Source organism: Pseudophryne corroboree, chromosome 5, assembly GCF_028390025.1.
Source record: "Pseudophryne corroboree isolate aPseCor3 chromosome 5, aPseCor3.hap2, whole genome shotgun sequence".
Classification (NCBI taxonomy): Eukaryota; Metazoa; Chordata; class Amphibia; order Anura; family Myobatrachidae; genus Pseudophryne; species Pseudophryne corroboree.
In genome coordinates this window covers 444,614,371-444,631,567 of record NC_086448.1, presented here as the reverse complement: position 1 = coordinate 444,631,567, position 17,197 = coordinate 444,614,371, and the positions used below count along the sequence as shown (strand labels likewise).

The window sequence follows — 17,197 nt, the reverse complement described above, 5'->3', positions numbered from 1 at the left end:
TCCAGGGAACAGTTGGAGGTCGGTGTAGCACTATCTCAGGTAGTGTTGCGGCAGCACGATTGGATTCTCAATATTCCAAAATCGCAGCTGGTTCCGACGACTTGTCTTCTGTTCCTAGGGATGATCCTGGACACAGTCCAGAAAAAGGTGTTTCTCCCGGAGGAGAAAGCCAGGGAGTTATCCGAGCTAGTCAGGAACCTCCTAAAACCGAGCCAAGTCTCAGTGCATCAATGCACAAGGGTTCTGGGTAAAATGGTGGCTTCCTACGAAGCAATCCCATTCGGCAGATTCCACGCAAGAACTTTCCAGTGGGACCTGCTGGACAAATGGTCCGGGTCGCATCTTCAGATGCATCAGCGGATAACCCTGTCACCAAGGACAAGGGTGTCCCTCCTGTGGTGGTTGCAGAGTGCTCATCTTCTAGAGGGCCGCAGATTCGGCATTCAGGACTGGGTCCTGGTGACCATGGATGCCAGCCTGCGAGGCTGGGGAGCAGTCACACAGGGAAGGAATATCCAGGGCTTATGGTCAAGCCTGGAGACATCACTTCACATAAATATCCTGAAGCTAAGGGCCATTTACAATGCTCTAAGCTTAGCAAGACCTCTGCTTCAAGGTCAGCCGGTGTTGATCCAGTCGGACAACATCACGGCAGTCACCCACGTAAACAGATAGGGTGGCACAAGAAGCAGGAGGGCAATGGCAGAAGCTGCAAGGATTCTTCGCTGGGCGGAAAATCATGTGATAGCACTGTCAGCAGTATTCATTCTGGGAGTGGACAACTGGGAAGCAGACTTCCTCAGCACGACCTTCACCCGGGAGAGTGGGGACTTCACCCAGAAGTCTTCCACATGATTATAAACCGTTGGGAAAAACTCGACAGGTATTGCGCCAGGTCAAGGGACCCTCAGGCAATAGCTGTAGACGCTCTGGTAACACCGTGGGTGTACCAGTCAGTGTATGTGTTCCCTCCTCTGCCTCTCATACCCAAGGTACTGAGATTGATAAGATGGAGAGGAGTAAGCACTATATTCGTGGCTCCGGATTGGCCAAGAAGGACTTGGTAACCGGAACTTCAAGAGATGCTCACGGAGGATCCGTGGCCTCTACCTCTAAGAAGGGACCTGCTCCAGCAAGGACCCTGTCTGTTCCAAGACTTACCGCGGCTGCGTTTGACGGCATGGCGGTTGAACGCCGGATCCTGAAGGAAAAAAGGCATTCCGGATGAAGTCATCCCTATCCTGATCAAAGCCAGGAAGGATGTAACCGCAAAACATTATCACCGCATTTGGCGAAAATATGTTGCGTGGTGCGAGGCCAGTAAGGCCCGACGGAGGAAATTCAACTGGGTCGATTCCTACATTTCCTGCAAACAGGAGTGTCTATGGGCCTGAAATTGGGGTCCATTAAGGTTCAAATTTTGGCCCTGTCAATTTTCTTCCAAAAAGAACTAGCTTCAGTCCCTGAAGTTCAGACGTTTGTAAAAGGGGTACTGCATATACAGCCTCCTTTTGTGCCTCCGGTGGCACTTTGGGATCTCAATGTAGTTTTTGGGTTCCAAAAGTCACATTGGTTTGAACCACTTAAATCTGTGGAGTTAAAATATATCACATGGAAAGTGGTCATGCTGTTGGCCCTGGCCTGGGCCAGGCGCGTGTCAGAATTGGCGGCTTTATCCTGTAAAAGCCCTTATCTGATTTTCCATTCGGACAGGGCGGAATTGAGGACTCGTCCTCAGTTTCTCCCTAAGGTGGTTTCAGCGTTTCACCTGAACCAACCTATTGTGGTGCCTGCGGCTACTAGGGACTTGGAGGACTCCAAGTTGCTAGACGTTGTCAGGGCCCTGAAAAATATATGTTTCCAGGACGGCTGGAGTCAGGAAATCTGACTCGCTGTTTATCCTGTATGCACCCAACAAGCTGGGTGCTCCTGCTTCTAAGCAGACTATTGCTCGTTGGATTTGTAGTACAATTCAGCTTGCACATTCTGTGGCAGGCCTGCCACAGCCAAAAATCTGTAAATGCCCACTCCACAAGGAAGGTGGGCTCATCTTGGGCGGCTGCCCGAGGGGTCTCGGCTTTACAACTTTGCCGAGCAGCTACTTGGTCAGGAGCAAATACGTTTGTAAAATTCTACAAAATTGATACCCTGGCTGAGGAGGACCTGGAGTTCTCTCATTTGGTGCTGCAGAGTCATCCGCACTCTCCCGCCCGTTTGGGAGCTTTGGTATAATCCCCATGGTCCTTACGGAGTCCCCAGCATCCACTTAGGACGTTAGAGAAAATAAGAATTTACTTACCGATAATTCTATTTCTCGTAGTCCGTAGTGGATGCTGGGCGCCCATCCCAAGTGCGGATTGTCTGCAATACTGGTACATAGTTAGTTACCAAAAAATCGGGTTATTGCTGTAGTGAGCCATCTTTTCTAGAGGCTCCTCTGTTATCATGCTGTTAACTGGGTTCAGATCACAAGTTGTACAGTGTGATTGGTGTGGCTGGTATGAGTCTTACCCGGGATTCAAAATCCTTCCTTATTGTGTACGCTCGTCCGGGCACAGTATCCTAACTGAGGCTTGGAGGGGGGTCATAGGGGGAGGAGCCAGTGCACACCAGATAGTCCTAAAGCTTTCTTTAGATGTGCCCAGTCTCCTGCGGAGCCGCTATTCCCCATGGTCCTTACGGAGTCCCCAGCATCCACTACGGACTACGAGAAATAGAATTATCGGTAAGTAAATTCTTATTTTTTATCGGCAACTTGGGAGTGTAAAGTGAAGGAGACAGAGTTTTTAAACAATATAGCTACACCATTCCTCTTAAAAGGGCCGTTTGCAAAATAACCGATAGGGAACCTGTGGTCTTTAAACGTAGGGGGCGCTAAGGACGAAAAGTGCGTCTCCTGCAGCGCAATAACATCTGCCTTGTGCCTAGCAAAATAGTCCAATGCTAACCTTCGCTTATTAGGGGATTTTAACCCCTTAACGTTCATGGACAGAACCTGGAGCATCGAGACGGTCTAAAGCACGCCATGAGTGGTGAGATATTTCGGTATACATATAAGAAATGATTTTGTCTCATACAGTTAGAGTGTTGCGAGAGGGGGGAGGGAGGAAATAACGAGGGAAGAAAGGGTAAGAACAAACCAAAACGACCCAGTACATCGGGTCGGTATAACTACTGCAAGGAAAGCAAAAAAATGTAGTAGTACATTAACGGGGGGAACATGTGGCCTAACGCCACCAGCACCTATGAACCTAGATGAGGAGAAAAAAAAAAAAAAAGAGACATGTACAGATACAAATATGCCTACCAACCATGTAAAGACAACAGAGAACATATACGCATGAACTAATGTACTAAACCATGAGCACGGAGCCGGGACTCCAGCGTTACAACTACTAACAGGGTGACTCACGTGGCCGCGTCTAGACGAAAGGCTAAGACCTATCCGTTAGAACGGTACAGCATAACGTCCATATTCAAAGTCCAAGTTTACAGTGACGACTTCAGGCGACGAGCCACTCCGACTGAAGTGTTGACTGTTTCTTGGATCCAGACGGCAGCGTGACAGGAATATCCCACTCCGATAGGAGCTTGATTCCAGCTTCCAATGAGGCAACCGTGTAGGATTTATTTTCATAGGAGATGATGAGCTTTACCGGAAAACCCCATCGATAATTGATCTCTTGGTCACGAAGCGCCAGTGTAACAGGGATAAACGAACGTCTTTTAGCCAAAGTCAAAGCCGAGAAATCCGGAAAGAGTTGTAATCCACCAAGCGCATTAGAATCCGAGTCTCTTGCCGCCTTTAGGATGCGTTCTTTCGTCGTGAAGAAGTGCACTCTCATGAGCGTGTCTCGCGGGAGCGATGGGGGAACCGAGCGTGGTTTAGGTAGTCTATGGATCCTGTCTATAAGCAGCTCCCTGGGGTCAGGCCTGGGCAAGAGCTTCCTAAATAACGCAGTGGCATAATCTTCCAGCTCGGAATTTTGCACGGAGTCGGGAATGCCTCGGATCTTGATATTATTGCGCCGAGATCTGTCCTCGATATCCGCAATCTTAAGTTTAAACGCCTCCAGGTCATTCTGCTGTTGATCATGAGCCGCTATGAGATCATTGTGAGACGAGACCAATTCCTCGACTTTCCGTTCCAGATGGTCTGTGCTTTCCCCTATAGCATGCAGTTCTGTCTTGACCTCTCGGACAGCCGCTGTGAGATCTTGGGTCAGCTCTGTTTTAAACGCTGATAGAGCCTGATACAGAGTTTTGACCGTGAGAGGGGCGTCGGATTCCGGGTCGAACCCCGGAGCAGAAACAGGACTGCGGGAAGGGTCTGTCGCAGAGGTGGCTATAGGGGACTTCCGTGCAGTTGAGGGGGCAGGAGCCGCTTTCTGAGACGGAAAAGATACTCCAGGAGGGAGCACCTCTTTAACCTTTTTCGACGGCATTCTGAAGTGATGGATCCCGGAGAATATATAGTGAAAGGTTAGGTAAGCATAGAGTTCAAAGGTGGTGGTGTGTAAACGGTCTGGACTACATCAGAAGAACGGCATCACCAGAGGCCCGGCATCCGGTCATCACCCTCCAGGAGCGCCCAAAGGCAGGCCTCCAGCGAGCAAGGGAGAAGGGGGAGCCAGGTACCCAGGCAGCAGCCAGCAGCACAGCGTCACAGGGGTCGGGCAGGCAGTGCCCCCCTGGGCAAACACTTACCCCTCCTGGGATATTCCCGCGGTATTGTGCAGGGTCGAGGAGTATGAGGAGGGAGCACAGAGTAGGAGCCAGGCCATCCACAGCTGCAGGGGGAGATAAGTGGCTCTTAGCAGGCCTCCACACCGGCAGGGCTCAGCAGGCGTGTGTGTGCAGCTAATTTAGGCCCCGGATCCCGGTGCTAGTGTTGGCCTCAACTCCCGGGGGCTTCAAAAAGGGCAGCAGACCCCTCGTTTTCCCCACGGGGGGGAGGGGGGGGGGGGTATTTATGTAGCAGAGGAAGCAGGACAGACTCGTGGGGGCAGGGGTGTGCAGGCGACCGGCGGGCTGGGTGTAGCAAGATGGCCGCCGCCGGGATAGGTGCGAGGACGAGGAGGCCGCAGCCGCGGCTCCGGAGGGCAAGGAGCGGGAGCTTGATCCTCGCCGCTGTCCCCGATGGTCTGGGGCAGGAGAGGGGCCTTGAGTGAGCCGGCCTGGAGGTATGGGGGAGCCGCCAGGGGTCCCGGTGCGGCCCCGTTCCGGTCCCGGAGCCCGCGCCCGGGAAGGCCCCAAACTCGAGGTCCCGGCTTCGGGACGAAGCGGAGGCCTCAACTGTAAAACAGTGCCAGGGGGCACCTCTCCAGCCTCCCCGGGTCCTGGGCGCGATGGGCACTCGCCAGAGGGCAAAATCGGAGGAGATACATGCACTTTAGGTGCAGGGCCGGCAGCCGCCGCAAAGTTTTTAACCAACTTTATGCCGACATGGCTAGAGAAGTTATGAAAAAGTCCAAAAACATGTAAAATTGGAAGAAAAAAAAAACCTGTGTCTACTTTTTTATGTTGACCATTTTCATCTCGACCTTTTGACCCTGCCTACCTTTTGTACTGTCTACCTTTTTCATGTCGACCTTTTGACCGTGTCAACCTAATGTCTGTCTACCATGTGGACAGAATGCAATTATTTGAAAAGCTGGTTGGGTGGCTGTTTTTTCCTATTAGATAGAAAAACACCCAACTGACTTTTCAAACAATTGAATACCCCCCCATGGTGTCTATCTATTGACTGTCTATCATCCGGATTCCCTTAGGTCCAGTTATGTGGTGAGGGACAGGATTCACTTTTGTTTGTCCACATATTTTATAATAGGCAAAACCAGTGCTTCTGGATGCCAATCACATTGACCATACATAATTAAAATTAGTCCTGGACCACCAACCCAGTGCACCCTACAAGTTCCCCAAAGCACCCAGTTTGAGAACCACTGATCTAGCTTGTTACGCAGGCTAATTTCTTTGTTAAACTTTGCATTGGGTTACATTTTGTTGTACTTATGTTTTACCTAAGAGTGGGAGAACATTATAAGGACTCTTGGCAAGTAAAGCGTAATATACCAGATTTCTGAAATCATGCTGTAGATGTAGAAGGAGCCAGATTAGTTGGCTGATCTGTGGCTTTGGTGAACTATACATAGATGCCGCTAGTTTGTATGATGGCTTTCGTTAAGACAATTACAGACATAAACTCATAGTTTGAATTTTTTATTTTTTTCATTACTTCAATAAATAGGAAAAAAACAAAAGTTTATTTTTTTCAATTATAATATATTGCACAGCTTTCATAACTTTTAAAGTGTTTTGGTAATGTTTGATTTTCTTTTTCTGTCAGCTCTCTGAAGCTCAAAAAGAGGACATCTTAAAATATATGGTAAGATAAAATCCGTTACAACACATTTCATTTGTTGACAATTATTTATCTTTTTAATGGATTTTATTTGAAATGTGAGCTACTGCAAATTATAACGGCAGAAACACTTAATAAAAATAGTTTAATATGTTTAGTGTTTATATATGAATATGGAGTTATGACTAGAACACAATATGTGAAATAATTGACACCATCGCACCCTTATGGGGTGTTTTGCTAAACTTGTGATGCCGGTGGAAGCTATGTGCTGTTCGGTAATGGTGAATCTGGTTAATGGCAGTTCACGGTAATTTCAGGTTACCGAGTTTATGACTTTGTGTTAATGCAGCTACCTTAGAAGGCTGTCATTTCTTTTTCCACATACAGGAACAATTTATGATTCAGTCCTCTGAAGAGGCAGCATTGGCAAAGAATTTTGAAGTGGAATTGGAGGCAGCAGCGAATGTATACTGTCGGAATGCTGGAACAGTACTTGTACGTGTTTTGGTTTATTTTTCTCCACTTTCTCAATAGAGTTGATACCAATGAATTGTTCTTATTTATGTGTACTCCATATTTAGGCACATCCTGTCTCTCCTTCCACTGGAAAAACACCATTTTCTTTTACGTCCTAGAACAGTGGTTCTCAAACTCGGTCCTCAGGACCCCACACAGTGCATGTTTTGCAGGTAACCCAGCAAGTGCACAGGTGTATTAATTACTCACTGACACATTTTAAAAGGTCCACAGGTTGAGCTAATTATTTCACTTGTGATTCTGTGAGGAGACCTGCAAAACATGCACTGTGTGGGGTCCTGAGGACCGAGTTTGAGAACCTGTGTCCTAGAAGATGCTGGTGTCCATATTAGTGACATGGGGTATAGATGGGTCCATCAGGAACCATTGGCACTTTAAGAGTTTAATAGTGTGGGCTGGCTCCTCCCTCTATGCCCCTCCCTCCTACCAGATTCAGTTTAGAAAATGTGCGCAGAGGACCCGGTCACAGCTAGGGGATCTCTACTGAGCTTCTTTAGAAAAAGTAAAAAATGTTCTTTTCAGAGTTTTTTGTTTTACAGGAAGGCTGCTGGCGACAGCCTCCCTGCAGCGTGGGACTAAGGGGGAGAACAGTGTCTGCCCTGCGGGGTCTTGAGCCACTGCCCCCGCTGACTGAACATTTGGCTTCAGAGGGGTCTGATCGCGCCCCCCGCCGCAGGGTAACGCTCGCCCCGGCAGCCGGCCGCCAACCCCTCAGGAGCTGAAGAGGTGGCGCGAGTCACTGCCCCCCCCCTTGCAAGCGGGGGGGACAGTGTGATGCAGGCAGCCTTAGGGTAAGGAGCGCAGTCTCACCCGGTATTACCGGTCCCGGGATCTACCGCGTTAAAGGACATGGCAGATCGCAAGGTGGATGTTACGCTAAAATCCATTTACACGGCTTCTTGGGCTATATTGCAGCCTACTATAGCCTGTGCTTGTATTGCTAAAGCTATTGCCAGGTGGTCTATCACTCTGCAGGAGGAGTCGAGTACGCTGGACAAAGGTGACGTTGATTTATTTTTACGTACTATTCAGGATTCTACAGGGTTCCTGGTGGATTCCATGAAGGACCTGGGTGCCATGGCTGCGGGGATCTCCTCCATGTCCGTCTCTGCTCGCAGAGATCTCTGGCTGCACAACTGGTCTGCGGAATCCAGGAATTATGTAGAAGGCCTGCCATACAAAGGACAGGCTCTCTTTGGAGAGGTGCTGGATGCGTGGATTGCCACGGCTACCGCGGGTAAGTCTCCTTTTCTCCCCTCCGCTGCACCGGCTGTGAAGAAGCCCTTTTCATCTGCCACGTCAAAGTCCGTTCGGACTTCCGCGAGGCCTAAAAAGAATAAGCCTTCGAACACCTTCTTCAGAGGTAGTCATGCCAATGGAAAGAAACCCGCTCCCGTAGGTTCCCAGACCCAGAAACCCGCTTCTGATACCCCTAAGTCGTCCGCATGACGGTGTACAGCTAGGCCTGGAGGAAGGTCAGGTAGGGGCAAGACTCTGGCAGTTCAGCCACGTCTGGGTGTCGTCGGGTCTGGACCCCTGGGCAGGGCCGAAACTAGGATTTTCGTCACCCGGGGCAAGGCAAGAGTTTGCGCCCCCTTCCCCAAAAAAACAACAACAGTAAAACAACTCTGTCAGACTAAAATATCAGATTACCAGGAATTGTGAAAAATGGAGATACTATTGGACAATATTCCTCTATTTGCATCAAATGCCCTACAGTATGCGTCACATGCCCTGCCAGCGTGTTCAACTACATGATCCACTGTGTGTCCCCATACATTGCACTATATCATAACACTTTGTCACTGCATTACATTCTCCTATCCACTGCACTACGTCACTATACTAAATCCCCTACACGCTGAACTACATCCCTACACGACATGCCCCTATGCTCTGCACTACATACCCTATATGCTACACTACATCACTACACTACATCCCCTTATATGCTACACCACATCAGTGCACTACATGCCCCTATACACTGCAATACATTACTATACTACATACCCTATATGGTACACTATATCACTACACTACATCCCCTTATATGCTACACCACATCAGTGCACTACATGCCCATATATACTGCAATATATTACTACACTACATACCCTATATGGTACACTACATCACTACACTACATCCCCTTATATGCTACACCACATCAGTGCACTACATGCCCCTATACACTGCAATACATTACTATACTACATACCCTATATGGTACACTATATCACTACACTACATCCCCTTATATGCTACACCACATCAGTGCACTACATGCCCATATATACTGCAATATATTACTACACTACATACCCTATATGGTACACTACATCCCCCTATAAGTTACACCAAATCCCCCCATCTGGGAGTCACAGTGGAGCTTGATACTCCTGAGAGCACAGTGCGCTTCCTTAGCTTGTACGGTGCACTGCACGCTAGTCTCAGCACTGCGTGGCAAGGAAGAGTTTAAGACAGTAGCCGGCATAGAAGAGATCCCAGGTACTGGAGCTCACCTGCACAGCATTGGAGCCAGCTATGGGCAGACAGGTGGGTCAGAGACATTGCCAAGGGTTCTGTCTGGTGTCTCACTGGAGCAGCACAGCACTGCCGGTTGAAAAAAAAAACTAAAAAAGAAAACCATGTTTCTCTAGAACTCCTTGGCGCCCCCTCAAATCCTGCACCTGGGGCGCATGCCCCCTTAGGAATTCAAGACTGGATCCTTTTAACCACAGATGCAAGTCTAAAAGGTTGGGGAGCGGTCGCTCTGGGGGAAACCTTTACAACGCCCTTCTGCAACCAGCACACCTTCTACAGGACCGGGCTGTTCAGGTGCACTCGGACAATGTGACCACGGTGGCCTACATAAACCGACAAGGCGGAACGAAGAGCAGGGCTGCCATGTCACACGTGTCAAAAATCCTCATCTGGGCAGAAAGGCACGTGGAGGCAATCTTCATTCCAGGTGTAAACAACTGGGAAGCAGACTTCCTCAGCAGACACAATTTCCATCCAGGAGAGTGGGGCCTCCATCCGGAGGTGTTCGAGGAGGTAACCGGTTGGTGGGGGGTTACCCACATAGACATGATGGCCTCATTCCTCAACAAGAGGCAACGGAGGTACTGGTCCAGGTCAAGAGACCCACAGGCAGTGCCGGTGGACGCACTGGTAACACCATGGGTGTTCAAGTCAGTGTATGTGTTCCCTCCACTTCCTCTGATTCCAAAGGTTCTTTAGCTCGTAAGAAGAACAAAGGTTCTGGCAATCCTCATTGTTCCGGACTGGCCAAGGAGGGCTTGGTACACGGATCTGCTGGATCTTCTGCTGGAAGAATCACGGCCCTTACCTCTTCGGGAGGATCTGCTTCTGCAGGGGCCGTTTGCTTATCAAGACTTACCGCGGCTATGTTTGACGGCATAACGGTTGAACGCCAGATCTTAGCTCGGAAAGGTATCCCGAGTGAGGTCATTCCTACCCTGATACAGGCCAGGAAGGGGGTAACGTCTAAACATTACCATCGTATTTGGAAGAAATATGTTTCTTGGTGTGAGGCTAAGAAGTTTCCGGCGGTGGAGTTTCAACTTGGACGTTTTCTCCTTTTCCTGCAAGCAGGGGTGGATATGGGACTGAGAGTGGGCTCCATCAAGGTCCAGACCTCTGCTTTGTCCATCTTCTTCCAGAAACAATTGGCTGTTTTTCCTGAGGTTCAGACCTTTTTGAAAGGGGTTTTGCACTTTCAACCTCCCTTTGTGGCGCCTACGGCTCCATGGGATCTTGATGTGGTGTTGCAGTTACTACAATCTGCTTGGTTTGAGCCTCTACAGGAGGCTGACCTCAAGTTTCTCACGTGGAAAGCGGTCACCTTGTTGGGCTTGGCTTCTGCGCAACGCGTGTCGGAATTGGGGGCTTTATCTTGTAAAAGCCCCTATTTGATCTTCCATGAAGACAGGGCGGAAGGACTCGTCCACAGTTCCTTCCTAAGGTTGTGTCTGCTTTCCACATCAACCAACCTATTGTGGTGCCAGTGGCTACTGACTCAGTTACTTCAAAGGCCTTGGATATAGTGAGGACTTTGAAGATTTACGTGAAGAGGACGACTCCTCATAGGAAAAGTGACTCCGTTTGTCCTCTATGATCCAAAGAAAATTGTATGTCCTGCTTCTAAGCAGTCTATTTCCCGCTGGATAAGGTTCACTATCCAGCATGCTTATTCTACGGCAGGATTGTCGTGTCCGAAATCTGTAAAGGCCCACTTAACTCGGCGGTACAACTCTGCTGAGCAGCTACTTGGTCTGGGTCGAACACGTTTGCCAAGTTTTACAAGTTCGATACTTTGGCCTCTAATGACCTCAAGTTTGGTCAAGCAGTGTTGCAGGAGCCTCCGTGCTCTCCCTCCCATACTGGGAGCTTTGTAACATCCCCATGGTACTAATATGGACCCCAGCATCCTCTAGGACGTAAGAGAAAATAGGATTTTGGTTACCTACCGGTAAATCCTTTTCTTGTAGTCCGTAGAGGATGCTGGGCGCCCGCCCTGCGCTTCGTTTTCCTGCATTGGTTTTATTGTTCATTGTTACCTGGTTACTAGGTAAGTTCTGCATTATTTACTGTTTCAGCTGTTGCTGAAGTTGTTTCGGCATGTTGGCCGGATTCTCCTGTTGTGTGAGCTGGTGTGAATCTCGCCACTATCTGTGTAATTCCTTCTCTCAACGTATGTCGTCTCCTCTGGCTCAGTTTCTAGACTGAGTCTGGTAGGAGGGGCATAGAGGGAGGAGCCAGCCTACACTATTAAACTCTTAAAGGGCCAATGACTCCTGGTGGACCCGTCTATACCCCATGGTACTAATATGGACCCCAGCATCCTCTACGGAATACGAGAAAAGGATTTACCGGTAGATAACCAAAATCCTATTTTTCCTGCATTGTTGATAACTAATGCTTTGGTACTATTTGTGAATAACTTGGGTGATTATTATTATGTTTTGTTCCACACATGGGATTTTTGAAGACGAAACTCCTGTCTGAGTATATATCCCAAGACTGACAGGACAGTATAGTGATCTGTAATGTACAGCAAATTTCTTGGTCTGTGGTGCATAGTAAGAAATTTCTATCTCTTTTCTTGTCCACTATTGAAGGGAAACCACACAGCTGTGACAGAACAAAGCATAAAAACGCACAATACTGGTTAACTTAAATCAGAGACATTCTGATGTTGTGATAAATTATAGATGCTGAATACGCTGATATTTATTTCTGCTTATTTCTCATGTTGGAACAAAGTCTGGCCACTGCCATTTAGACCTGTCAATCACACTGGATAACACCAATCAATGCTGTTTAATGCTGCAATGTGTTAGAGAACCTGGTGAGGCTGATGTCTGCTTGATTGTGTCATGTTCAGACCAGGTTTAGCCTCGATTGCACTGTGGTCTTTGGTATATTGCACAATCTAAAAACATTTGTCTTTGTGACTGTGACACACAAACACAGTTCGGTTATGTAGACAACAACTAACTCTACCATCCTGTGAAACCTATTGAATTTATGTTTCTGCCATAACAGTGAATTTTCCCGTTTTCATGTGACCTGTGGGCCACAGTGTATTGTGGTGGGGGAGAAGTTGGGAGGGTCCTGTCACTCTGCATCAATGAATAGACGCTGTGCGCATACATATTCACAGGACATAGAAGAACTGGGGGCATGCCACACAGAGAGCTGTGTATGCCCCCTCAGTGCTGACAACGGGGGAGTGGCTCGTGATCCATACTTGCCTACCTGACCCTCTGCATGAGGGAGAAAAATCTCTGTTCCTGGACTTCCCTGGTAATGTATGATTGCCATCACCTGTGGTGAGCTAGTTAATTGATAAGAAAGGTGTTTCACCACAGGTGATGGCAATCATACATTACCAGGAAAGTCCAGGTACAGAGCATTTTCTCCCTCATGGAGAGGGTCAGGTAGGCAAGCATGTCGTGATCGCAGCACTCCCACAAAGCCGTTCCCCTTCTCTGTAGGCCACGCCCCTTTTCGACAATAAGGTCCCGCTTCTCCTCATAAAGATGTTGTGAGGTATGGTTTTGCATTGAGACAGTTAGAAAGTGTAATAGGGATGAAGCCAGCAAGCAAACCACATAACTACATTACAGTGTGGTAATTCATCCAACCAGGTGTATAGCTCAAAATTTACAGTCTTAAATTATTTCTTCAGTTAAATATTAAAGAAATAGTGTAGCAATCTAGGTAGAGTATGTACACGTGTGTATTTGTGTGTGTGTTTATCTTACATAACTACCAACTGTCCTGATTACAGTGGGAAAGTCCCGCTATTCATATACTGTACCGATGTCTCTCCTGCCTGCTGGGTGAAGGTTGGGAGAGCCTTTGATCACCGCTGCTCTGCACGGCAAAGCTGCGAGTGATTCCTGCATAGGTGCCATGCACATGTGCACAGCATCTATGCAGTTCAGGGAGGTTAGCCAGGGAGACTGCCTAACAGCATGGAGAGCACTGGGATTTCCCCCCCAAAGTGATGAAAATGGGAGATGTGGTGCAAGGCCATGTTCTCCCACCCACGGCCATGCTCCTTATTCAGGTGAGGTCAGGCCTCCTTTTTGACGTGCTAGGGTTCTGACTGCAGCACATACATTATTGGGAGGTATATTAAATATGTAGAGGTAGAGATATATATATAGATAGATAAATGGATTGACATAAATTTAGCCATATCATTAAAACCTCTGGCAGGTGAAGTGAATAATAATAATTATCCTGTTATATTCTACCCTTTGACAGTTGCCAGTGTATTAGGCAGGTAGTGAGCATAGAAAAACGGTGAACCGGCAGCAGTCATGGGCAGCCCAGGCTCATTGATGCATGTGGCCATCTGGTTATATCCCACAGAAGAGCTACTGTAGCACAAATTGCTGGAAAAGTTATTGCTGGCTATGTTAATAAGGTGTCAGAACACACACTGCTGCAGCACAGCTTCATGCATAGCCACAGACTGTTCATTGTGCCAATGGTAACCCCCTTCCAACCACCGAAAATACATACTTTCTGCAGCAGGGTACATAGGGTTCCACTTGGAACATCGGGGTTGTAGATGATGGATCAGGAATTTGGGCACCAAACAGTTAAAGCTTTCAGCATATCAGTTCTGAGATGGTGTCTGCAGCAAGTAGGTGCACTGAACAGGGGGGGGGCTGCTACTGCAGCCCCAAAAGGTTTTTTATTTTTTACTTAACATTGACTTTACTTCTTCTAGGCTTGCAGCGCTGTAACTCAGATTTGCTTCAGTGCTGCAGCTTTATCGCCTCCCAGCCGGCGCCGAAACTCCTGCTGGCTGAAGCCTCTCAGACACGTACTTGCAGCAGGGGAAACCCGCGGTTATTAGCGCACGCTGTGGTGTAGACCCAGGACTGCGTGGTCGATGCTGGGGAGGCAGGTAAGAGGGTTCTCTCTGCGGGACCTGCGGCTAAATCATGGTCTGCTACGGTCTGGGAAGACGGACTGCAGCACTCGCGTGGACTCTGTCTTAGAGCAGGGGCCCCACTATGGTTGTGTCTATGTTACCTTCGTGCTCAGGACCTGGAAGTGACAAAACGAGAGGACAGGAGAGAACTTCCGCCCTTACAGCACCTAAATGTGTTCATCATTCTCTGTTCGTTTTGGGTAATTTTTTTACCTATTTATTAAGGCTCAGTAGTACCTGGGGTTCGAGACCAGCATAGGGGGAGATGGCACTTTGACCTGTAGCCCCTTCCCTGGCTTTGGGCGCCATCTACTGCAGATTTCCTGCCCTTGAGCTGTATCACTCTCCCACTTTCCTCATAGAGACCAGGCAGCCATCTTACAACAAGGCAGCAAGCAGATAGCCGGGATTGCGGGGCTATGTCTGCCTGTAGAAATGCCTGAACAGGCCAGGTTTTTACATCACTTAAATATCCTACCTGCCTTACAATGGCTGAGCAGTTGATATAAGTATTCATTGCAGTTATATTGTATAATTGTCTTCATTGTGCGGGACTGTGTGTGCTGATTCTGCTGTCTAGTTTCACTTTCAGTTTATCTCAGATAACTATCACTGCTATTCTATACATTGGGGTAAGGTGCTGTTTTGGTCAGAGTTCACAGAATATATTTATATCAATCTCTTTATATCTGTATTTTCAGTCACTTACTGCCCTGTACTTATTTCATTACATTTAATGTACTGCTCACAGAATTATCTATATAAGTATATTTATATCGGTGTTTTCATTCTCGTACTTCCTTGTACCTATTTCATTGCATTTATTGTACAGTGTTTGTCTCTTTTGTTTTACTGCTATGTCTAACAAAAACGGCCACAAGCATGCTGAATCTCCTGTGTTACTATCATGCAGTTTGTTCAGCAGGTGTAACTGAGGAGGATAAGGTAAATGATGGTCTCTGTGCCTCCTAGCTAGTCTGCTGCTCCTGACCCCGCGCAGGAGCCCCCAAGGGCAGCCTTTTCCACACTGTTTGGTACTTTGGTGGAACGTCTTGTGTCCCCTATGGGCCCACCTTTGATACTACCTCCTAAAATGGTACCTATTGCAAATCCACCTTGGGCGGAAACTTTGTGTAATCAGCAGCAACAACTGAATCAGTCCCTTACTATAAATAAGGCTCCAATAGGACACAGACGTTTCTTGGGTCGGGTCATTATAAGCAGGCTACCTCATCCTCCCAATCTTCTCTCTGATGTTTCATCTAAAGAGGTGGGGTGCATACAGCCCTTTCTGACACAGACTCCTGTGTTGCTGAGGAAGAAGCCCCTACTTTAGTAGATGTCCCTGCTCCTATAGACATTATAAAGCAGATTCCACAGCTCACGGATGAGGAGGAACCCACTATGGTGGCTAAGAAAACTGATATGTTTAAAAAGCAAAAGGTATTTAAGACTGCATTACCCCAATCTGATCATTTTCTGGACATTAGGCGAGAGCCCTGGACCACTCCAAGTAAAAAGTTCCCTTTGTCCAAACGGGCTCTAGCTCGTTATCCTTAATGATATCTGTAACAAATGGGAAAATACACTGCTGGTGGATTCTCATGTCTTCCGCCTTGTGGTGTCATCCACTCTGCCTGTTACCACTGTCACCTCCCTGAGGGAACCGACAGATAAACGTATTGAAAGTTACCTGAAATCTATTTTCTCTAACGTCCTAGTGGATGCTGGGGACTCCGTAAGGACCATGGGGAATAGACGGGCTCCGCAGGAGACTGGTCACTCTAAGAAAGATTTAGTACTATCTGGTGTGCACTGGCTCCTCCCTCTATGCCCCTCCTCCAGACCTCAGTTAGAATCTGTGCCCGGCCAGAGCTGGGTGCTCCTAGTGGGCTCTCCTGAGCTTGCTAAAAAAGAAAGTATTTTGTCAGGTTTTTTATTTTCAGAGAGCTTCTGCTGGCAACAGACTCTCTGCTACGTGGGACTGAGGGGAGAGAAGCAAACCTACTAACTGTGGCTAGGTTGCGCTTCTTAGGCTACTGGACACCATTAGCTCCAGAGGGATCGAACACAGGAACCTAACCTTGATCGTCCATTCCCGGAGCCGCGCCGCCGTCCCCCTCGCAGAGCCAGAAGTACAGAAGCAGCAGAAGCAATAAGACATCGAAATCGGCGGCAGAAGACTCCTGTCTTCACTGAAGGTAGCGCACAGCACTGCAGCTGTGCGCCATTGCTCCCGCAAAGATACCTGATGGCAAAAGTATACATATATACAGTCAGGCACTGTATATATGTACGAGCCCCCGCCATTTTTACACATAAGAAGCGGGACAGAAGCCCGCCGCTGAGGGGGCGGGGCCTTCTTCCTCAGCACACCAGCGCCATTTTCTCTTCACAGCTCCGCTGGAAGGACGCTCCCCAGGCTCTCCCCTGCAGTATATCAGGTGCAATAGAGGGTAAAAAATAGAGGGGGGGCACATAAATTTAGGCGCAGATATATATATATATATATATATATATATAAAAACAGCAGCTACTGGGTAAACACTAAGGTACTGTGTAATCCCTGGGTAATCCCTGGGTTATATAGCGCTGGGGTGTGTGCTGGCATACTCTCTCTCTGTCTCCCCAAAAGCCTTTGTGGGGTCCTGTCCTCAGTCAGAGCATTCCCTGTATGTGTACGGTGTGTCGGTACGCCTGTGTTGACATGTTTGATGAGGAAGGATACGTGGAGGCAGAACAAGTGCAAACAGATGTGGTGTCGCCCCTGACGGGGCCGACACCTGATTGGATGGATATGTGGAAGGTGT

At 48.1% G+C, this 17,197-nt stretch overlaps 1 protein-coding gene across 6 annotated transcripts in view; it reads left to right on the top strand.

Moving 5' to 3' along the window:
- The window catches only part of LOC134927845 (uncharacterized), a 491,244-nt gene that overhangs the window by 412,834 nt on the left and 61,213 nt on the right, over window positions 1-17,197 (top strand). For all 6 annotated transcript variants that reach the window (XM_063922906.1, XM_063922905.1, XM_063922901.1 and 3 more), the window contains 2 exons: window positions 6,350-6,388; window positions 6,755-6,862. In XM_063922906.1, the coding sequence (XP_063778976.1) occupies window positions 6,350-6,388; window positions 6,755-6,862 (147 nt within the window). The remainder of the gene's footprint in view (window positions 1-6,349; window positions 6,389-6,754; window positions 6,863-17,197) is intronic.